Source organism: Acanthaster planci, linkage group LG12 (genome assembly GCF_054643075.1).
Source record: "Acanthaster planci isolate LZ-2023a linkage group LG12, COTS_SCS, whole genome shotgun sequence".
NCBI lineage: Eukaryota > Metazoa > Echinodermata > Asteroidea > Valvatida > Acanthasteridae > Acanthaster > Acanthaster planci.
In genome coordinates, this window is record NC_141788.1 from 15,861,354 (window position 1) to 15,885,745 (window position 24,392).

Below are 24,392 nucleotides of genomic sequence, written 5' to 3' on the forward strand. Positions count from 1 at the left end.
AATTTTTTGAATATCTTCACTTACAATAGAAATTCTTGTCATCAATTTTTCAAATTGGAAACTTTGCAAGTTTTGTGTCGATGCCTGTTCTTGTTCTCTCTTTGTTTTTTTCGGGAGAGTGGAGATCACATTGGTTGCCTGAACAGGACTTTTTGTCTTTGTTCTTTTGTGAACAGGGTTGATATTTCCACTTAGTTTCAAGCACTGTGTTGTCACGTTTTCCTCTGCCCCATTGAAACCCTCTTGGTTGCTTTTACTAGTGACAACTTCCAGCTAAACATTTTCATCTCCTCAAATAGTTTCTGCATGGTAAACGGCAGTACCGCCGCTGCTGTTTCCTAATGATAATAATAACAGCAGAACATCCAGCCACGAAAAAGGGGGAAAAAAAGAGAGAAAACCAAGACAGAGACCTAGAAGACAAGGGAACAGAAGCAGTGTTGATGCGCGGCCGTTCAGTGTGAGTGCTGGTGACTCTAATGCACAGGCTCATTGTAATTAAATTGCAATTACTAGCCTTTTCAATTTGCTGAAGTGCGAAATACTCTTGTGCACAACAAAACACCGTGCAAATTTTAGCCGGTGACCGCACTTTCCTTTTTATTTTATTTTTTTTTTTTTCTTTTCTAGTTGTGTACTTTCTCCCCCGGGACGCTACGGGGCAAAACACACTGGGCCCCGAAAGAGCTTTGCCTCGCCTTGTACGCCGCGACATCAGATGTCATAGCCGGCGTATGTTATCACAACACTTAGCCTTGCCTTATACTCCAAAGTGCATCCAGTGACCAGTGCCCCCGAAAGAGAGAATGTTAGACTAGGGAGAGAGAGAGAGAGGGGGGGGGTAGAATAATCGCATATGATTAAGTTGTTATTATATGCACTTGATCATCAATTTGTGTAAAATGATGGGGCCCCTAATGAAATTAAGTTACAATTTCACGAAGGGAAGTGTTCAATTTGATTAGCGACGTCGGATCACTTGCTGGCACAACAAGCGGTAGATTCCTTTGAGTGTGTGTGGGGGGGGGGTTAAATAATTGAATGACCGGTACCGCGATTGCAGCGTGCAAGCAAGCGAAAAAGAGAGAGAGAGAGTGCACGTTGATTGGGGGTGATGTCATTAATGGTGTCTATCATGGTCCGAAGGGTGTGAACACAATAATGAACACACTGCTGTCCACGGAATATGCACTGCAAAAAAAAGTGGTCATTTGGAAACAGTGTAAGGCTGTGAAAGTTCTGGTATCCTTCAAGGGTTTCTCTCCACATAATAAGTACTTTTCATCCTGTCCAGTGTCAATTCCTCCGCCCCCCCTTCCCCACCATCTCCACCATCTCAGTAATGGTTATTGGAATCATTAGCTGGCCGTAGTGGCCACCAGTGAAAACAGTTGTTAATAAGCCCAGACAAAGATCAACCGCTGTGACGATGTGCGTGGTGTCCATTGTCAACAGTGCGTAAAAGGATTATTTGTTCTGTGTGGCTAGGAATTTGTTTTGAGGAAGGGGGATTGCAAATTGTACGTTCACCTTGTGTTGGAGGTCCACTTGTACTTTCTTGTCAACTTCGTTGATATTTGTCTTAGAGTGGGTACATACACTTCTGTGATTGTAATACCTGCATCGGTGCACTCACCCATGTAAAAAAAGCACTACATTCAAATAGAATGCTGTTATAATCTCTGCTCCATTAGCATCAGGCAAAAGTTATCGCAGCTGCGTGTGAATTTCCGTACACTATCTTGTGTATTAATTTCAGACTGCTTTAGAATCATCTGCGAGTTGTGAGTGTCCTTGATCCACCAGAATCCAGGATAGGGATAGTGTTTTCCTGACATGTTTGTAGATATTGGATTTTAATTCTTCATTGTAGAAGCCTGGTTGTTTTTGCAGGGTTTGGCTCGATGGCCAGTTTTTCAAAGGTCCTAAAAATTCTTGAAAAAAAACAAACCAACTTACATCCTTTAACAATATTTATTAGAGGTGCATGTAATATGTTTTTAAAGAAAATAGTACTTGCAGTCAGTAGATCTCGGCAAAATGTTGTTTTCATTTCTGTGGATAAGGCGATGATTAATTAGACATGTTTTTTTTGTTCAGAATTGTAAACAAGATGCTTGAAATTCACAATTTGAAGGCAAAAGGAATGCGTGACTTACCATAAGCTCATTTTTTGTCCCCGCTTCTGTCTCATGAGAAAGCTTCTTGCCGAGAAAATTTCAAATGAGAGCAATTACTTGTACATGAAGATACGAGGATGTGTTATTTGTGGGGGGGGGGCATCATTTTGTTTACTTGAACTCTGAATTTGATTTTGAAGACTTGTGTCGCAGTTGGAGTGAATATTTCTGATATTAGGTCGAGAGTTTTGAAGGAAGAGACATGCATCTGAAAGAAATGGGACTGAGTATGTACAAAATGTCGTGTATACCTCAGGAAGTTCCCCCCCCCTCCGGCCTCGTCATTGGACCCTCTGCAGTCTCCTGACGATGGACAGAACGAGCATACTGTCCGAAACGTTGAGTACTGGTACCACCAGTTCTTTCAGAACCGCACATACTCAAAAAAAGATATATATCCTTGGCGCTACCGCAAATCTATCTAGTTTACTTGCTAACCTCCACCATGAAAAGCTTCAAATCTCAAGTTCCCCCCCCCACACAAAAAAACAGAATGGAGATATGCAAGCTTTTTGTTGAGTTCACGGTGGTCGCTCTCTGTGGCCATTTCCAGGGTTCCAATTCATTGTGTCAAACTGCAGCGAGTGCATTTGATAATCCAATGCATTTGGGTTAACTTGGCCTCTTGTACTATGCATCGACTTCCTGGGGACACCTCATGCCAACCATTGCCATCTGCTTGGTTTGGGATATGCAGCTCTCCCATGGCCTGTGCTGCGAAGCTCCGAGCCATGGCAGTAGCAGGACTGTCGGGCTGGCCGTAAATTTGGTTCGCTATGACAGGGTGCCATGCAGACAGATTCAGGGCTATTTGCCCTTGCTGTCTCCATTCATGTACCACATTATGCCTGTTTGCGCATCTGGGGTTTGTGGTTCATGGTAACAGAATTCAAAGCGTTGTCAGGACCACTGCCAAATTTTATCAAGCATTATTTACTGAGTGGGTTATTTGTGGCCTTTGTGGGCCCCACATCCTGCAAGAAACAATGTATAGTATAAAACTGAAGCACTTCTGGTAAATGGTGTCCTGTTACATTGTGCAAAACCTGTGTCTCTCACCCTCACCCCTACCCTACTTATCAGCTCTTCAATCCCCCCCCCACACCCACCCACCCCCACCATGGCATCCACGTCTCCAGTGCACTCAAAGCCTCGGGTATTGTTAGTCAACACAGACAATAATGTATCACAAAAGAGAGAGAGAAAAAAAAAGAGAGATAGAAATAAAAAACAGAGTCTCACTTTGGCGTTCTTGCGGCGTGTGTTTGTGGAGCATGCCAAATGAAATTACTGATGAGGGAAAAGAAGGAAGTCGAAAAATTATATCACAAAACTGATAAATTTTTGCATTTTTCCCTCTGCCGCCGTGAGATCAAAGAAGAAAGTGAATGAAAAAAAGGAACAAGGAGAAAGGCAGAAAGACCCTTTTTCTGCATCTGTGTTCGTGACTGATCAAGTTTGCCACCAAGAATATTGTGTCGAATTGAATTGCAGAGGAAGCTTACTCACCGGAAGGATTCCACCGATGTTTTCAAGGGGAATTTGGAGCGTCCCGTAACAAAGTTAACAGCGAAGCCTGCAGATATTGATTCAGAAATTTGTTATCTGCATACATGTTTATTCAGAATAGACTTCATTAGTGCTTATCAAGTTTTCTTTCCGTCATTTCATTGTTTGGTTGCTAGGCAGAAACATTATGATAGCTCAAAGAAAACTTCCACCAATTCAGGGAAATTACTAACAGTGAATGAAATACATGCTGTGTCTTTTTTTTTTTTTCAGTTACTATTATTATCCTTATTTTGGGGGGGTTTTGTCTTGTTTTTGGAATGCGATTGCTAATGTCAATGCTGTATACTGATTGACAGGTTTCAATGTGGAAACAGTCGAGTATAAGAATGTGAAGTTCACCATTTGGGACGTCGGGGGAGACACCAAACTGAGACCGTTGTGGAAACACTACTACTTCAACACGCAGGGTGAGGTTTAAGGCTTGCGACTGATACACATCCGGAACTGAATTGCAAGGCAGAATGAAATAAACATGGTTTCGATTTTAGCCTGGCAGACGTAGACTAAACCAGCCACCATCAGAGGCTGTCAGTTGAGTTTTTATATATTCATGCACCTGCTGTGCACTCATGTTAGAGAACTTCATTGACTATTAGGGAATTGTGGCCTCTCAATGATATATGCACACCTCAAACTTAAGATTACTTGCAATATACACCTGAGTGTGGTTGCCACAGCATTGGGATGTTGGCATCTGTCCTTGGATTAGTTTGTTCCCGCTGCTGAAGCAAGGAGTTCAAGGGAGTTTGTAATGACTGGAGTGGGGTCAGAACCTGGGACTTGCGGAATGCTGCACCTCAGTTGGCTGGTTCACATCCCTAAGGCTGCGTGTGCGTTGACGATGTGTGGTCACAATTACTCAGTCATGCATTTCAGCCTATTTTTAATCCCCTTTCTTGATGAATAAATAAAAATACTTGACTCAAAACTAATTTGAATTGAACTAAGTGGAATTGAATTTGAAACTAACTGGTGGAATGGTGGACGCCTGCGAGAATCATTTATACCCTTGAAACTGGTAACACTTTTCAGACAGGCTGTTGGAAAAGTCAAACTATTCGAGCATGTTACAAAGCCTCATCTGCATAGATTTTTTTCACACAGAGAAAATTAGATTTGTTAAAACCTTCCAACCCCAAGATCCTGCAACATGTACTCAAATGTCTTGGAAGATCCTTTACCGTTAGAGGCCAGCCCTAGTATCCTGTACATGACTTTGATGGTCTTTAAAATAGAAAGAATGGTGGTGTTGATTTGCTGGGCAGGGGTGGCTCTGGGAGATTTTAGGAAGGTCTCTGCCCAGGGAGGTTTTGTTAGCACAGGTCAGTTCCAAGTGAAACCAACTTTGTCCCTTTCTGTCCCCCCCCCATTCGCAGCTCTGCTGTTTGTGATTGACTCGACGGACACAGAGAGACTGGACGAGGTCTCTGACGAGTTGGCGGCGCTCATGTCGGAGAAACAGCTCAAGGATTCGCTGCTCCTCATCTTTGCCAACAAACAAGTGAGGCAGATTGATGACGCACCAAGTTTTAAGTCCACAAGATTGATTAACAATTGTGACACCTGCTAGATCACATGAGAGAAAGGGAGACTCTGTTATCACAGTTCTCAAGTTTTTGTCCACAGGTTGAAGTCTTAACTTGTTCATTAGCCAAAATGTCTATTTACACCCCTAAATTTCATCACACCACCTAAATCCAAACTTGAAAAATACCATGTCTAACGAGTTTGTAATATGAATCCGGTGTTGGAACAGCAAATGGTGCCAGTGTACCTATGCAGAAGAGCCGCTGCGTGAAGGACACCACTATATGCCGGTGCTAGGCATCAGACACATGAACCACTCACGAGCAGTTTTCATTTGAATGTGCACAAATCCCAGAGGAGCCTAGCATAACACGTATGAGTGTGAGCATGTGATGGCACTGATGTACAAGTACCCTCCACTTCCCTTTATTGTCACCATTGAGAAGGTCACTTTTGCTCAGAGTCTGTAGGATAGAGCCTGAAATTGGCCACCTCCCCCTCCCCTGGTCAAGATGTGATTGGACGATTGTCTGTCCTCATTGCAGGATAACCCGCAAGCTCTCAGCGTCGACACCATCTCTGAGCGTCTTGGCCTGCACAAGCTCTGCTGTGGCCGCAACTGGTGCATTCAGCCTAGCGACGCCCAGACCGGAGCCGGGCTGCTGGAGGGGCTGGACTGGTTGTCCCGGCAACTGATCGCTGCCGGGGTCGTTGACCTTGCCTGAAATAGCTTTTCATTATTTGTTTTGATTGATTTGTAAAATTCCACGTTTCTATGCATTACGTACATTGAGCTTTCAGTGACTTGGCTTTTATGGATAAAGTGTAACTTTGAAATGTGAGGTCTCTTACAATTGCCGTTCATAATAGTTGTATCAAAAGTTGAACACTAAGCTAAAGATCTTGAATGCAGCTGTTCCACATCTTGTACTGAGTGACTATCTCAGTACAGTGGCTGCATAAAATAGTTATAATATTGCTTACCAACTTTGGTGGGGGGGCCACTGCACATGACCAGTGATGGTGTTGCCAAGGTCACCAGATTCGTCCACTCAAAAGTTGGGTTTGGGATGTTTGTATATACATGACATGGAAGTCTCTACTAGTCTCATACTGCAGGCAGAAGCAAATAAGCCCCATGTAAGGGGTTGTTCAGAAAGGCCTTGGATTGTTGGTGAATGACCTTGTGCAGTGATGCCAACACCAGCCTGTTGAACCATCAGAACGCACGTAAGGGAACCCTTTGTACTCACACCCTCTCTGAGAGTGTGGATGAGAACATCACAGGTGCAAAGCCTCCGTGAGGCAGCTACCTGCTGTGATAACCTCTGGCCCCTAAGGTCACCCACAGGGAAGGAAGGGTTGCCATGGTGCATTGCAACCCATGAAATCATAGATGTCCCCTTCAGATCAGGTCTCCAGTCTAATTTGACTGTGTCCCAATGTAGCAGCTGTGGCTGGAAATAACACACAACGCATATGCTGTTCACGGCCACAGCCAGTTTATCTGAGCACAGCCATAGTCAAGAAGCTTCCATCAGTGGATGTCCTTTCAACACAAGAGGGCTGTAGCATATGCAAAGCAAATGAAGTTATTTCCCCTATCCACACCGAGCGTGTTTTTACATGACAGAGATGGCCTATGATGGAAACTCAGTGCGCTTACATGGCCCTTTGTTGGGGCGTGTTTGGTGTGAGATGCACTGAGGAGGCACAACCAATTTCTGTTGGAATAGACGTCTTAACTTTCAAGTTGAGGCGTCTTAACTTTCAAGTTGAGGCGTCTGCGATTGGCATGTGCGGTCTTTGCACCAGGCGTGTGCAGGAGATTGTTCAGAAAACTTCCCATCAGGCCGTATCTTCTTTGCCGTTGAGGGTGCACTTCAACCCGAGGCTGATTGCTCGGAGACAACTTAAGCTGACACAGCCAACTTTATTGGTGGGGGGGCTTTCCTCAACCCTTCCCATTTACAATCTTAACTGCCATCTTCTGCATATAATCTTTATAGTCTCTTTTTAATATTTTTATTGAACATAATTATGGTGTCACTGAAAGTGCACCTGTTCGTGCTATTTATTCCTTAACAGATTTGTTTTCTGTATATGGTGATCATCTCTATTAATTTATCAAATTTATTGCAGAATCCTGAACAATTGGATAACTGATCTTAAAATTTCAGTTTTAAGTGGGTGGTAAAGGCTTGATCAATGTTAACATTTCCTGTAAGCTGTGTCGATATATGTAAGAAAAGCAGCACAAGAATAAGATATTATACCACAACAGTATGGCTTCTTGCCTTGTTTGATGATATTGAAATATGAAATCAAAGGAGATCTTGTGGTGCGATTAACATGTGCATCCTGGTTTGAGATTAATAATTATAATAACTATTACCAACATTTAAAGCCCTCCTGTCTGTCAATAAATCACAGAGCTTACAAATTGTCCTTAATCGCTGACCATGTTGACTCCAACAGCGGAAATTGGTCATGAAACATAACAGTGATAAGGTTGTACATTACATTTCCTCTAGCATATATCACTTGTACTTGAAGCTGACAAAGATTCAAGTTTATCAGTTCGATGTCATAGAATAGAAACGTAACTGTCACGCCACAAAGACATCTCTAGAACTTACGGATACGGAAGATTTATCTGAATTATATTTGAACATTTACAGCTGTTGTGCATTATTGTTTAATGGAGGAAATTCTTTTTTTTTTTCTCATTTATTTCATTCATTAGTTACAACTTAATCAGTTGTACACTTGTAGCAGACGTACCTTACCTTAGTTTCAGGGATCTTGTTGAAACAGGTTGAAGTGGATACGAAGCTGTTTTGTAGGCATGCATAGGTACTTTTTTTGTCGGACTGAAAAATATTTTGAAGCATTCGGCAACAAGTTGTGTTAATACATTATTTGTTACTTGTACAGTCATTTGCAAAAGTTTAGGACCACCCGTAGAAAATGCATTGACCTGAAGGAAAAAAACAAACTTAAACCAATCAATCATGGCAACTGATGTTTATTTTCAATGTGTAACGTTGGTACCTTGGTTGAACATTTTTGACTACTTTCCATGATTTGAGATGTTAACCGTCTAATATTCCGTGTGCCATCCCTTATTTCGGATTACTTAGACTGGCTTTTTTTACCCATGCTGCCTTGCCGACAAAATGTCATACAAAACCTGCCTTTGCAAAAAATTTCATTCAAATGGGTATATAGCACTACACTGATGTTATGCACCACTGTAAAATCATGTTAAGTAATCATTCAATGAGACAGTGTAATGCAGGCCCAGTGACAGAAATACCAATAAAATTCAAGGTGGTCTTAAACTTTTGCAAATGACTGTAGTAACATTCAAGAGCGCTTTACAGGTCGAGGAACAGGAAGTTTAAAGTGTGTGTGTAATAGTATATGTGATTTTTGATACTTATGTAATGCAGAGTTACAATCATTGGGTATGTATTACATTGTATTTGAACTTTATGAAGAGTATTCATATTAGTGTAAGACAGTTTGAATTGTATGTTATCTGTCACATGGCTGCAACATTGTGTCACTGGACCTTTTTTGTATATTAGATTAGAATCATTGATCAACATGAATAGTTGGAAGTAAAAAAGAAGTTGAAATTGACTTGTTCTCCTTTTGGGGGATAGTTACTGTTAAGTGTTGGGGTGGGGCTTCTGAGAGTAAATCAAGTATAATCGATTCACTTTCAAGTAAAAACAAAGTCTGGAAAGATATGAGAATGAAGACAGTGTTTCTTGAGACAGTCTTTGAACTGTTGTGACCAGCTCCAGACAACAGGCTTACCGATCTTGTGAGGACAGCGTCAAGGAGAATGTGATTGTACGCAATTTTTAAATTGATTACACAGAAGAGGGTGATGAAAAGTTGGAACAGATGTTTAGCTTCACTTTTAGTAGAGGCCTGTTTGTAATAACTACTGCTTGCATTTGTTAAATTTCAACTCAGCAATACATGTAGTCTGTTTATCGGCGAGGCCGGCCTACCTAAGTGCTGGACAACAAATGATTTCCCATGTTAAAGTTCCATTATGCAAGGGCGCTAGGCGGGGTATGTGCAAGCCCATCCCAGTTTTGCATCCAAAAGTCCCCCCCCCCCGTGGTCGTCCGTCCTGACCGCCCATACTGGCACTGGGAAGGGCAAAATGCCTTTCTCAAACTTTTTTGAAGGAAATACTCCACCACGAAGCTGTATGGAGAACGAAGTTTTGCGGGTACACCACATAAAATCGGTCTCTTCAATAAGAGTGGTGGTTCTGAAAAGAACCGGTATTAGCTCACCATATCCCTAATAAGCCGTAGTAGGGATATGGTACAAAATTCTCCTTGTCCAACTCGTACACGAGATGTAAGTCGTACACACGATTACCTCAGCTGAAAGTTCTAGAACTAGCGCCACCAATGTTTAGGCCCAATAGGCCGCGTCGGTATGAGCGAGCCCCAGTTCATGATTTTGACCCTGTCTCACAGGTCAGTGTCACAGATATATCACTGCGTCATAGCTGCTAATTGGTCAGGGAACTCGGGAGCTCTTCAGAGACAAAAAATAAGAAAGATGAGAAACTTCTGGATAATGTACAGACGCTGAGATCACCCCGGACCCTAACCTGCTCGGCACTCGAGCACTGCGGCGGCTTCCTTGAGAACGCATCAAACCGTCCGCGGCTCGTAAATCTCGGCCCCCCTTTGAAAGTTAAACTGTTGCCGACGAAAGCAAGAAACGCCAACAGAAGGAAGAGATTGGAATCAAAAAGACATCCTCAAAGACATATTAAAGTGAGCGGGGGGGGGTGTCCCTGCCAAGGTGTGAAACTGTCTCCGGATCCTGAGGGGTGGGCCCCACGGGGGATCTAATCGGTACGACGGCCAGGTGCTTTGTTGGGTGAGCCCCATAAAATCGCCGAGATCGAGACCGACTAATTGCATCGCGCTCGGCCGAGGGGTGAACCTCCCCTCAAAGGAATTGATATGTCGGCATTGAACTTGAGAAATTTATGCACGTGCAAAGTGATGAGTCTTAATGTGGTGCGTGGGATCATCACTCTAAAACGGTAGAGTGAATGAGATCCATTATAGAGGAGTTAATGTTCACCTGCCTTCGTGCCTCGCCCTGTGGGAGCAAAGTATATCAGCAGACGGTTCGACCCATGGTTTGACAAAGAAGGAAACAACTGGGCACCCTGCGACCGCATGAACCAACGAACAAGACTGAAGAATAAATCTTACCACAGGGTGTTACTTGCATAAACATCGTTTGTTTAGGTGTTGACGTGTATGTAACCCCTTCCTCTTTGAGTTAAGCTACGCCCACTTTTCATTCCCCAACCTACCCAAACACAAAAAGGACAGCCCAGTACAAGATGCGCAGTAGCAAGACAAGGCAGTCTATAGTTCAGAAAGAACGGCATGAAAAGAGGGGAGGTGACTTCACTACGTGCTTTCATCTCACACAGCGTGTAGGTTCCTTGGGTATACTACTCCAAGACAAAAACAAAGGGAGAGTGAAGCGTGGAAAAGTTAAAGATCATCAAAACGGGAAAGACCGTTTTGCCAAGAGGTTAAGAACAAGTCCAAGTCCTTAACTGTTCTGATTTACTGCTTCGTCGACATGTTTGTCCTGGGAAGGTTTTCCGGTAAGATCATCAACCGCTGGCCGGCCGTCCTGCTGGGCAAAAAGGGGGTGTTATCGTCAAACACGCAATGGCAACAGTGCGACATGTTTGCCACTTTCTCGCCCTCTTTACTACCCGCCAGGGACGGTGGTCTGCCTGGGAGCTGTACCCGTCAACCGATCTGACAGGATCAGGTGCTGTGGCCAGTTAACCTTCCGGACTCGACGACCCCAGGAAAAGCCCCCCTTCCCCCAATACCTTTTGGCGTGCTATGTACCTCAGATGCCGCGGCCGTATATTATCCGTACATGCCATCGTTTTTACGAGGGAAGCGGTTGGCTAGAGGTTGGAACCTCAGCCTGGTTAGGCTCTAAATCACTTGGTATCCGGTCTTTAGCATGCAGTGTGTTCAGTGATAGCTTTGAGCAACGACAAGTTCAGAATTCATCTGGACTATGTAAAGGCAGTCACGTGCATTCTGTGAGCACTGAAGTTTCTCAATTCGAGGGAAATTTTTTCACGCCAATAGATCGAGATTTTACTCGAGTTTCCACTGGAAGAGCTTTATTTTCAAACTATTTCAAGAGTGATTTTTACCCTAAGACTTCTAGTCCCCAGAGAGTAAGCCGCTGCGATACTGGTGTAGATTACCTTCGCAACAGTCCACAAAAGAGTTTTGAGATGAAAATACAATGAGGCTGTTGATAGGAGATGATTACTTACGGTGGTGGGTGAGAAACTTACGCTTTTCTAGCACTAGGTGGCGCTATGTCTTTTTCCGATAATTACCACGCGTACTGCGTTAACTTTTGGATGTCAATTCGAGTTTCAGTTTACCCACGATTTCTACACGTGCATTCAACAATTAGCTGTCTGAAACAGTCGAAATGTTAATAAAGATAAAAAACGATTGAGCGGGCGAACAGAAACACCAAACCTCTTCCAAACATTCCGGCCGCCCCTCCAAACCCCGCTCCCGGGATCGGCTAAGGAATACGAACTATCCGAAAGTGTGGGCAGTCCCTCTTAAAAATCTTCACGACGCATGCGCCGCAGCACCTGCTCATAACAGAAAACGGAATGTTATGAGCGAAAGGATTTTAACGCTTCGTTTTCTTTTCAGTTTGTGGCGAATAAACGTGTCAGCTTCGTCCATGGTGGGAGTCTGCTTATCTCTGGCCGATCAGAAGGTCACTGTTTTCCCCTTGCATCAGAAAATTGTTGTTGAAAACAAAACAAAGCATAACAAAACCGACGGATGTGAAACTATGCCCCTACGGGGGCCCTCGATCCTCAAGTTTAAACACAAATCCACGGGGGCGGATGAAATACTATACCCTCATAAACTCACAGCGTATTACTTCATGGTGTTAAACGATTTACGCCCATCCCCCCTTCGGACAGACGGGGGCAACTGGTTCTTTTCACCCGCGTCTGCCTCGGCCACCGCTCGCTGACAGCTCCTGGGGCTTGGGCAAACGGGAATGTTGAGAGCGCAGTACACAAAATAAAGCCAGTGTTAAGCCTCAAAGATCATCATGTTGTGATTCTATGGAAACACATACACGTACACGGATTTGATTGTGAATTCCTTCCCGTTGAGGTTGCGGTGAAGCCATAAAAGACCATTTTCAAAATTCGGCTCCTTAAAAATATTAGATAAACATAATTATATGCATGACAACGATTATTATGCTGCTAAAAATGCCACCGAACGTCTGTGTGGTTTGAAAAATGCACTCCACAATCAATTTTGAACCAAGTTTACATTGGTGAAAGACTATAAGTAAGTGAGACTTAACGGTCTTCCAGACTTTCAAAATTTTCATAAGCTTCCCTTTTCAACTCAAGCCTAGTTGATTTTAGCGTACAGGGGAAAATGCTACGTAGAAGCTAAAGCCACTCTGATACAGTATCCCGCGTGTGGTTTACGCGCTCACGGCCAAATACGCTCCTCGCCAGCCGACACCCTGAGAACTGCCCAAGAACTGTCGGTCCTGTCCCGCCAGAAGAATCCTTGAAATCGCAGCCGAAAATCGGAGTTTCGTCGGAGTTTATTTGGGCACACTTGGGCGGGTGTCGATGTCCCGAGTTCTGTCAACAATCGTAGAGAAAACTGAACCGTTAGTGTATACACGCATATCCAGGCCTACCTTCGGCTATTTGAGTAACTGCCGATACTTGCTTGGGCAAACAAGCTAAACAGGAAAGGACTAAAAATGAAGAACGGAATTGGCTTTTCTCTAAGATGGATGTTTTTTTTTTCATTGACGTGTCTTGATTTCTTCTCTTTTTTCCCCTCCAGCTGTACTTACACCGAGAAAAGACAGCGCAACGGAGTTCCATGTGCATGGATAAAATTACTCAACGTTTCTATTCAAAGTGTATTGCTTGCTATTAAGAGAGCACCACTTGTGTGCTTTTCAATTTGAGAACTGGCGGAGGCTTATCGGTTTTGAAAAAAGAAAACAAAATTACGAAGGATACATTCACTGTCTTCTTGAAGTTAACATTGTTTCACGGTCCACTTTACCGTTGTTGGCATTTTCACCATCATAGTGACACTTAGTACCGTCCTCGCGTTCGTTTTGCTCACTTTCACAACCATACCACCTGCAAAACTATTGACACAATAACCACCAAGCACTTGCATTACTGTCGTCATCACCCACGTTTCTTCTTCCTCAAGTCATCACCACCTAAAGACAATTTCCTCCATTCCGTACTGCCCATTCAGCACCAAAGCACCCCTCCTCCAAGTCTAAGAGACTCCAAAGATGTTAGTTTTGTAGCGTGTTTACGCGCTCAAGGGATAGCCAAGGGATGGGGGGGGGCAGAGAGAAGATAGGAACCCGGCCGTTGAAACCGAGCGAAATGACGACAACTGCGACTCCCGCGGATTCTGATGTTACACGGGACCGGGGGTTTCCTGCGACGAATGAAGCGACCAGCGGGTAAACACTTGATAAACGGGCCTGCCCGGGCGGTTGAGCTCGCGGCCAGTAATCCGGCACTCGGCCCAATCAACGCCACGGTCGCCGACTTGTGTATTTTCATGTAGTATTCGTGTATTTTGACAGGAGTATCAGTGTAGGCCTTAATTGGCGCACGGGATATCCAAGCCGCTTGCATGTACAATGGCAAGCATACACAATCATCTGGCATGCCCCAAAATGGTTTAATTACTTCAAGTAACGACTTGCCACCAGCGTACGAATATTAATGTCGTGCACAAGATTTGTATTTTAATAATTAATGAGATTATGTTTGACAACACGTTTTAAAAAGCTTTGATTTCTGAAACATAATTCAACGAAGCGGACACTTGAATTGGGCATTTTCTATCTATATGAAATTATGAAACACTTTATTTGCGTGTGAGGGTGGCTTTTTGGGTTTCCTGTTGAAGTTATTTCCTTTACCAGTAGAAATGTTGACAAACACACTCAACGGGAAACTTGAGTGATCGACAATACATACCTATGAAAGTTCAACAAATTCTAGGATTTACTTATGCTAAGTGTCGCCAGAAAAATATTGAAGTCTGAAAATGGAAACAAATAGTACCACAAGTAATGCGTTGGAGAGATGTAATTTCTCATCCGTCGATCCTGCTCGTGTTATTGTGGAATTCGGCTCTGTCATTGGTGTTTTTCGATTTTGGTTTGTGTGCAAAATGTAATCCAGTGAGTCCCACAAGTTTTGAGATATCCGGTTATTTTACCACAGAATGCTTTATTTTACCAAATAATTGAGAAAAAAGCCGGAATTTAGACATAGAATTTGGGCTGAGCTAACAGAGTAAATAACAGTTAGTTTTAATCACTCGAACCACAAGTGTGAATGTACTGTTTGTCTGATGCATCTAGACAGACTACTAGCCGGCTGTTATTTTTCTGTCATCGCCGGAGTTGTTTGTTAGTTTGTAACATAGTTACCGCTTCTCTTCAAAGCGCCGCTCACAGTTGAACAATGCAGGCCACGTGACTGGGGACAGATCGGCTGCACTTTTAAGGTTAGCAAAATATGACTTTCCAGTCAACAAAAACATCCGAAAGTGACCCAAAGATTTGTTAATCCCCACAACCACAAGTGCTCCGGGTTTCCGGTTCAGCGTTGTTCGGCCCTGCGACTTAGGGCCACTAATCATGATAATCGCTGAACTCCTGGACGTATGAAAGAAAAACTGTCTGCCTTGTCGTTAATTCTGTCCTGACAAAAATCACTTGAAAAAGGGGGGGGAGAAGGCTTCGGGCCTTTATCGTGGCTGTTACAGCGGTCATGTCAAATCATAATTATTCGCCAGAAAAATAGAAGGGGATTATGACAGAGGGAAAACCACAGCTTTAGTTTGTTGGGCAAGGTATGGTACGGGCGGCCTGAGGCTAGCGGCAAGTTTGGTTGAACCTGCTGCCCGGTGTTTGCCAGGCAAGTGCTCTAGCTCTGTGCTGACGTACTTTCTTCCGTGTACAGGTTGCAGGGTGTAGCTTGGCGTGTGGTTCGATACACGACTCAATGCCGATTCATCAGTTCTGACCGTCTAGGGCGAGGGCCCAGTTGCCGATTGCCCACTAAGCAAAATTTGTCGTGGTTGACAAGCCCTGAGGGATGAGCAGGAGGCCCCAGATTTTCGAATCTGCTCATCACGTGAGCTTTGTGCTTACAACGAGCCAAAAAAGAATGCGAGCAAGTCTATTACGCGTGTACAATCTTATTATAAGGGCGCGTGTAATTTTGTCGAAACCGTGAAGTAATCCGAAGGACTAGCGCTCATCCGCACAAAACGCCAGTGATGGTCACATCATCCTGTTCAAAAAATAAGATTCTATAGAAACAAACGCAAAACAATAATTGACGTTCCGCTCACTGTCTTTGGAAAAATAGACTAGACTATTAGACTCATGCCTCTAGAAATGCATGAGTCTAATAGTTTTAACAAACTGCCGATGCCGTTTTGGTGTCTGAATTGCTCATGGTTCAAGAGCCGTCCTGTCACCGAAATAATTTCAACCAGAACAAAAAAAATAAGCATTTCTTGTCCATAGCTATTTACGCTCAGAGTGGAAAAATCAGTCCCCAAAAGAGATTGAATTCGATTGAGGAATATTCATCTCGACATGTCATGGAAATATGGTGTCTGGAACCTGAGTGTCACGTGACAGAACGGGGCACGGGGACAACCCCACCAGAAAAGTGCAAGCGGGCGACTCCAACACATATTCGGGCGGCCTTTTATGTCTGTGTTAAGCACGCTGGGTTACACTCAAAAAGAACTATCGCTTGCGTGCACGCACCGATTTGCAGAAAATCCCCGAATAAAAACGCCAGAAAATGACAAACATAAAAGCCGAAATCTTGGCAAATCGGCGAGGGCAGAGATTACAATCGTCTTTGGCGGTTTACAAAGCCAAGCCCTCAAAACTAAATAATATATTTTTCTGTAATATATTGGATAGAAGGAGAGTCCTTCATTATGTTGCCAATGCAGCAAAAATCGAAACTGTGAACCATGCTAAAAATACGCCATTTGGAAAGCAATCCTTTCATGAAATAACTCGATGGCCAAAGCTGTACACAAAAGACGAAAAATATTAAAATCTGAAACCAAATTACACAAAAAGCGAACTCGTTCTCTTTTTTTGTTCGGAAGGTTAAATCAGCGGTCTTACAATCTTACAATCAATGACGAAAATTTTCACCCCACAAAAAGTCGACAGAAAAAGAAACACATGAAATGGAATCATATTTTGAAAAGTACGTTGACGTCTGGTGGCGATTTTTTTAATCCGGTTAGCGAATCTGCTTTTCGTGCACGTTATTAACTGGATTAGGCCATTGTAGTGTCTTTTGTGTTTTCATGCGTTTATGATTTTTTTCTTTTGTCTCCATTTTTTTTCTTTACTCGTGTTTGCCCCATCAGGCCCCCAAATCACACGCAAACATCACTGGGATTACGGGCTGTGTGGGGACAACGAGGCACAGGTGCGGGACCAGCTCTGGTAGGTGATTCCCTGATGGGGTCAACCGCTGGACGACCAGGATGTTGGCTGGGAGCTTTCTGTATTTTTCGGAATCTGTTTAATACTTTGTACCAAATTCAGCCGTTTTGGGGTTTGGGGGTAATCTTGTTTATGTGGATGGTGGATTGAGCCAACATTAATTCTATCTGTAAAAAAAAACTGTCTCGCTATCATTTGCTGAAATGTTTGGAAGTTGTACTTTTGTGTCAAGTTCCCAAACTCTAATGTTTAATTGATAATAACAATTATCAGTAGTCTAAACATGTTCGATATTTACGATAACATACGGACTAATACCGAGAAGTGTTTAGTTGTGTTAAATTGCTAAACTCAAGTTTCGCAGCAAAAAAGGGGGGGTGCACCTGTACCTACTTTCAAATTTAGCCAACTAGTGAGACAGTCCTTTTGGCTCGAAGATGTATCTCTTCCAGACACCACAGTCTGCCCCCCCCAAAGGTCAAGCGCTTTGATTTTTCAATTCGTTCCATGCTCCTTTCAGAAGAACTGCATTTTTCACCACAAAAAGAGCGCTCCTTTTACGGTTGTGTGTGCCTGTTTCTCTGGTTTTGTTTGTTTGTTTGTTTAGTGTGTCTTTCAGGTTGTGTAAGAAGACGCTAACCTTTTCGCCGAAAATCGAGCACCGAAAATCGAACATTAGAAACCACAGTAAGGAAAAAAATTGTGATATCCGATTCTGTATGAATAATCTACATAGTGTCAACAGATCTTGTGAATTGGAAAAAGCCACCCGTCATGCTTGCGTCTATATTTATCGGTGAGCCTCCCTACCTTTTTCTCCGTCTGGCGCTTTCGGTGTCCCCCTCTGTTCTCTACCTGCTCTCGAAAATGTCTTTCCTAATTTTGATCACTGCCCCAGTTTAGCACCTATAATGTTATTGGTTTATATCTTCTATGGCAGTCGTCGAATACTGAATTTAGAAAACGTCTTTCATTTACCAACACGAGAGTGTTTCTGTTTTTAGGACAAAAGGCGTCGATTTCAGTCCAAGGACACGTGACAACCGTGACCCATGGTAACAGTTACTTCCTCACAGCTATTTTTAAACTAAAACCTCCGCGGTAGACTATTCTAGTAGAGGCATTGGTCGTTTCTCAAGGCGGAGGCTTCTCTGTGTACCAGGGATAAAATGATCGACCCCAACTCAAGAGCAGAAATTCATCATCAGACAGGCAGCAGGCAAGTACTGTAGACCGGGAGACGGATGGAGAGAGGCACACCACAGCCCAGGAACAATCTGCTCAGAGTCCCCGAGGGAAAATCCTAAAATCATTCAGTCTGCCCGGCAATGCCGAAACTTTTTTTTTACCTTGTACCGAGGGCTCACCCTAATCTCATTCCACGCTCGGCTGGCCTCTTTGAGAGATTTGCCCTAGGCTCTCATTTCAAATTTACACTGTTTTCGCGCAACGAACAATGGGAGATGCTGGCCTCTGCATGGGATAGGCTTTATTTTCAGGAGTTTTTTTTAAGGGGGGGGGGCTGTCTCGAAGGTAACTGTTGACAGTTGGCTTCATATTGGTGTTGCACTTTCGGGAGAGAGAAGTTGCAGGTGATTGCGGGCGTTGGTTTACAAACAGGACGAGGTAGGGTTCGGAGCAGTAGCGACTCTGCAAGGAATTATGGGACGGGGTTAGTGGGGTCCAACCAAACAGCGGTATCTTGTCAGAGGAGGGAATTCACGGGTTTAAATCCAAATTTTTCAAGTGGATACTGCCCCACAATACAAAACACTCACAACAGTTCCTTACATTTCGAGATGGTCAGAAACAGTTGAACAAAGAACGTTGTTCTTAATCTGTTCTATTATGGACAATACCTCAAAACACACTCACACCCATAGATAGTGTATCCAGTCTAATAAAATGTAGACACGCCATTCAGCGCTCGAAATAAAAACCTGCCCACGTACCGCTGTAGTTACTCTCCTTAGACGCTATGAATGCAGAGCTGTACATAGAGAAAGAAGCGTCAGCTTCAGATTTTGGAAACAAAATGGCTGTTCATTATGTGAAGTGCGCAGACTAGCGGTGCGTGCTGCTATTGTATACATTGGCGCATAAAGACACCCACTTACGTTACACCTAAATTGGACATTCCTTTATTTTCGTGCAGTTAAGAAAACTCGGTGAAAATACTAATTTTTCTTGAACCGGGAACATGATTTTAAGTTGGATTTTTGTAAAATGTTTCCTTAACTGTTCCTTTTATGACAGATGACTCTAACTCTGAAATGCCTCTAAACTTCTTTTTAAGAGAAGGGGAAACGTTCTGTGGACATGGGTAAGTCCACAGAACGTCTTCCCTTCCTGCATCGTGTTGACATTTTTTCGGGAAGTTCACAAGTCCACACTAGGCATGTAAGGTCAGCGCCTTGCCAGTTTGTTTTTCAAGAATGGTGACGCTCATGTCGCAGGTTTTTCCATACACCGCTCTGGCTTAATGCAGAGCTGTTTATGGAGACAATTGCGATGTGAGTGTCTCAATAGTCGCAACCAAAATGGTGGATTATGCGTTAGTGCACATGGGCAATTGGCACACAATAGCTGTATGCTTTACTGCAGACGTAATGAGCAGCCACATCGGTTTCGAAGTCCAAAGCTGGCGCTGCTCTCTCCGTAAACAGCTCTGGCCTAACGATGGCAAGGGCGCCCTCTGTTGATGCGAGTAAACATTAATGAACGCCGCAAATGACCCGATATCGGAGACCTCTGCATTTGATTCTAAAAGAGTCCCCTTGAAACCAGAGCTTTGCTTAGTTCGAGCTCATTCTCGAAACTGGCACCAGCCAATTTGAAACCCCACACGACACTGCACATGGTCAAAACACCGGCCCCAAGTGGGAGTGCACTCCCAGAATTATTTGGGGCTTTGTACTAAACATTACTGAGTGTCTTGGTTGAGCCGCTGTTCGCCTTCTCGTGTATTAATTCTTTCATGTCTTCATGAATCCTCGCTGAATCTGTCAGCTGTCTGTAAGGTTATATAAACGAGTGTCACGTATAAAGTTAAAGTCCTCATCGACGAGACATCCGCAGGAGCTAGCTGTGGGAGACGTTTTCCTCCCCGGCACAGTTATAAAGGAACGGAGGCTAAGGCAGCACAAAGCGAGGAGTGGCTGACGGGACGGACAGATGGGTTGTGCCGGGGAGCGACAAGGGCGGGACCACGGCACAGGAGACCCAGGGTAATTCCCCCGGACTGTTTGTTTATGGACCGAGAGGGGAAATTTGTATGCAAGGGCCTTCTTGGGCAAATTGGCTGGGTTTGTCCCGGTCCCTGCTCTGCTGATTTAAACTCTGCCACCCCGCTTCTCTTCACTGAGGCACGCACGTTGTGCTTGGATGGTTGCATCACGAGGGATTAATGGTAGATTGAATTTACCCAGCATGCCCCTGAGAGAGCAACATGACTGCTCGTGATGTTCCTGTCACATTTCGTTCTTCAAATTTAGTATCGATATTGGTGAGGGGTTCATTTTTTTTTCATTCAGCTTATTAATTTGTGAAGGCCACAAATACCCTGTCGGTTTGGTTTCTTTTAAATTTCGAATATTTTGTGAACAGACACTTTCCGAAATTCCCGCAGACTGAAATATTACTGAGTAGCACTGTGCTAAGCTACTTGAGCGAAATGCCGGGAAAAGTCGCAGAGAACGGCCACCCGCCTGCCATTTCTCCACAATCTGAAAATCTTGTGCTTTTTATTTCTGGCGTCTACAACTGCCCATTTACCGACCCTTTGCACGGGTACTCTCCCCACCCTTCTCTCTACTCCTAATCTGGCTCTTTAGGTCCACCGCCGCAGAGATTGTCGACTCCGCCGTATTCTCTTCCTCAAGTGCCCGGTCATTGTACGGTTGGACACGGTCCATGATCTTAGCTGGTGGTGAGTGTTTGTGCCCGACTTTTTGGCGTAATTAAGTCCACGCCTGGCTACCCCCCAAGACTGCCATCGTCACAGGGTGGTCCTGGCAATTTTGTCACGTTTTGTGACAGTCGCACTATGAGTTACATTCAGCATTTCTCTATGCCGGCATCTAATTGGCGTAAACAAAAAGACATTTAGTGTTTTCAGCAGGAGACAAGTTGTCGAAAAGAATTGGCTTTTATCCTGGTTCTTGACCAGCCTCCACTTTCTGGACGGGTTTTTTAAAAATCATCTGTAAATTATTATTACTGTAAAGTAATAATAGCGTCGGCCTGCAAAGATCACACGCAACATCAATAGCATCTAACAGTAATAGCAGCAACAACGGCAACAGCAGCGATAGCAGTAGCAGGAGGAACAATAGCAAAATCGGCATCAACAACAGCAGCAACAGCATCAACAGCTGGAGTAGAACCAACATCGGCATCAACAACAGCAGCAACAGCATCAACAGCTGGAGTAGAACCAACATCGGCATCAACAACAGCAGCAACAGCATCAACAGCTGGAGTAGAACCAACATCGGCATCAACAACAGCAGCAACAGCATCAACAGCTGGAGTAGAACCAACATCGGCATCAACAACAGCAGCAACAGCATCAACAGCTGGAGTAGAACCAACATCGGCATCAACAACAGCAGCAACAGCATCAACAGCTGGAGTAGAACCAACATCGGCATCAACAACAGCAGCAACAGCTGGAGTAGAACCAACATCGGCATCAACAACAGCAGCAACAGCATCAACAGCTGGAGTAGAACCAACATCGGCATCAACAACAGCAGCAACAGCATCAACAGCTGGAGTAGAACCAACATCGGCATCAACAACAGCAGCAACAGCTGGAGTAGAACCAACATCGGCATCAACAACAGCAGCAACAGCATCAACAGCTGGAGTAGAACCAACATCGGCATCAACAACAGCAGCAACAACATTAGCACCAGTAACAGAAACATTAGTAATGGCAGCAACACCAGCAACAGCAGTACCAACATCAGCATCAGCACCGGCAACAACATCAACAGTAGTAACAACAGTAACAGCAACAACATCAACAGCAGCACAAGAACCATCAACAACAGCAGCAACATCAACAGTAGAAAACAACAGCAGCAACAGTAACATCAACATCAGCATCGGCACTAGCAACAACGTCAACGGCAGTAACAACAGTAACAGCAGCAACATCGACAGCAGCACAAACATCAGCAACAACTGCAGCAACATCAACAGCAGCAACAACCGCAACAGCAGCATAAGCACCAGCAACAACAGCAGAAACAACAGCAACATCAGCAGTAGCACAAGCACCAGCAACAACAGCAGAAACAACAGTAACATCAACAGCAGCACCAGCAACAACTGCAGCAACATCAACAGTAGAAACAACAGCAAAAAACGGCAACATCAACAGCAGCATAAGCACCAGCAACAACACTCTCACTATCAACAACAGCAGTATAGTCAGCTACAGCAGCAACGACCGCAGCATCCACGTTAGCCAAAGAAGTATAGCAGCAGAAGAACATAACAAACTCAATTCTCGTTTGTTTAAGGAGAAAAATGTCCATTGCAGGAGGGCAGTGTAACTGGCGGATGCCCTACCCCCCTTTGAAATCTGTAGATAATTTCCCTACAGTTTATATAGCTATGCAGCTGCAGCCTATTTTCTTGTGTTACCTCCTTGAAAAAAAAGAATGAGTGCACCCCGCCCTCCCCGACATTTATCCCTAAATACGCTACTGCAGGAAGGGTGTTCATTTACACCTAGGTGTATTTGATCATGAACATACAGAGAAATAAGAACAGGCCAAATCAGTCAATGAATGTGTAAAATGTGACAACCACGCACGAAACCAAGATAATGATAATTGATTTTAAGAAAGATTTCCAATGGCCCCTTAACAGTTTGCTGTAGCATATTCGAAAACATTATCGAATAACCTTCAGTGGACCTCATTTTCCGTATTAACCGTCCTGACAACAGAAATAAGGTTGCTGGAATGCTGACAATTCTGTCATGTTTAATTACCGCTATGCGGGATTTTATAAAACTGTTCCAACTTGCCTCATGTATGTAGCCTGGATGTTATTTCTTATTCCTATAGTCCACCAACCTGCTTCGCCTGGTTTCTTTCACTCAAGTAAGAATTATGCACGCGTGAGTTGAGGTGGCTAACGAGCACTTCGATGAAAGTAGGGTTTGAGTCTTTGCGTTTGCGACACTGAAAAAACGAATTAAGGCCGCGACAATTACATCAGCGGCCTTTTTAGCAGGTTGCCCCTTTTCGATCAAAAATGCATTTTCTTACCTTCCACCTTTCCCCGATTCTCTCCCACACCAGCAAAGTGAAATTTCAGTCAAATGGAGTGGCCCGCGATTTGATTGTCCGCCCGGCCGCGCAGCCGCGCCAAATCACATCCCGGAGAAGAGAAATTTCCCCGCTGATTGAAAATGTCGCACCGGTTGGATCTATGGACTGAAAATAGATCTCCTTGCACATCGAGATGTGTTTCTCGTTAAATACTTGGAAGAGTCAGACGTGTGTTTCTTAAGTACGGGATTGCAAACTGATCGTTACATCCGACATGTCAGACAATGGTCGCCTGAAGAGTTTTGTCCTCAGCCTGTGGCGAAAACGGGGGTCTAGTTTAAAGGGGTGCGGAACTAACTAGCGTTGACCATTAAACGGATCGTGTTTGCCTTCTTATAATTCTGAGTGCATGGAACAATTCCCCCCCCCAGCACCAACCCGCCTTGCAACGTAATTAAAAAGAAGGTGAGCATTCAACTAATCTGATAACACGGCAAGATATATTTCCATTGAATTTTTAAAAGAATTGAGCTGGTTTCTATTTCACGTCAATGTCAGTGAGCGCCCCGGAAAAAAAACGGCAGTGTCTGCGGAAGATTCCTCCAAACGGATTGAAAATGTCCTCCAAAATTTTTCCGGACCTCTGTGCCGCATAATACTTTCCCGCTTCAGAGTTCCCCATAAATTCGTTCCCATCCGAAAAAGGGGTATGGAATGTACAACTGGAAAAGGTCTGGGTGTGGCGAAGCTCGTGTCCATAACAAACAACATTTGTCTCGACAAAAAGACAACCAGACAAAGACCGGCAGAGCAAACGGGTACGTCGGCGGCTCTTAAGAAGCAGAGCCGATGATTGGGTGTTTGTTGCCCCACCAATGTGCTCGTTTACCCGCCCACTGGCACATTCTGGGGCCTCCACGGTCCAGCGACCCGGCACTCCAATCCTGAAAGAAAACGACCAACTACTGGTTGACACCTTCAGACAAAACCTGTTGACGGAATGAAGCCCAAAAGCCGCTGCTCTCAGACAAAAAACAGACACCCCGTTGGAGGGGAAAATCTGGAGATTGACAGAAGGAAGGAGATTTTTTTTCTAAGTGACAACCGCTGTTTAACTCAAAGCTATCAGGGGAAGAAAGTCATGCTTAGCGGTTACAGCCGTAGAAGATAA

At 44.1% G+C, this 24,392-nt stretch overlaps 1 protein-coding gene across 2 annotated transcripts in view; it reads left to right on the forward strand.

The window, feature by feature from the left end:
• Nucleotides 1-9,047, forward strand: part of trim23 (tripartite motif containing 23) — a 22,472-nt gene extending 13,425 nt beyond the window's left edge. Inside the window, exons 8-10 of one of the 2 annotated variants that reach the window (XM_022233485.2) lie at nt 4,049-4,159; nt 5,129-5,253; nt 5,825-9,047. In XM_022233485.2, the coding sequence (XP_022089177.1) occupies nt 4,049-4,159; nt 5,129-5,253; nt 5,825-6,004 (416 nt within the window). In that variant the 3' untranslated portion in view covers nt 6,005-9,047. Of the gene's footprint in view, nt 1-630; nt 2,675-4,048; nt 4,160-5,128; nt 5,254-5,824 lie in introns of those variants that run through there. The other variant, XM_087144549.1, reaches the window with a different exon arrangement.
• Nucleotides 9,048-24,392: the final 15,345 nt, after the last annotated feature.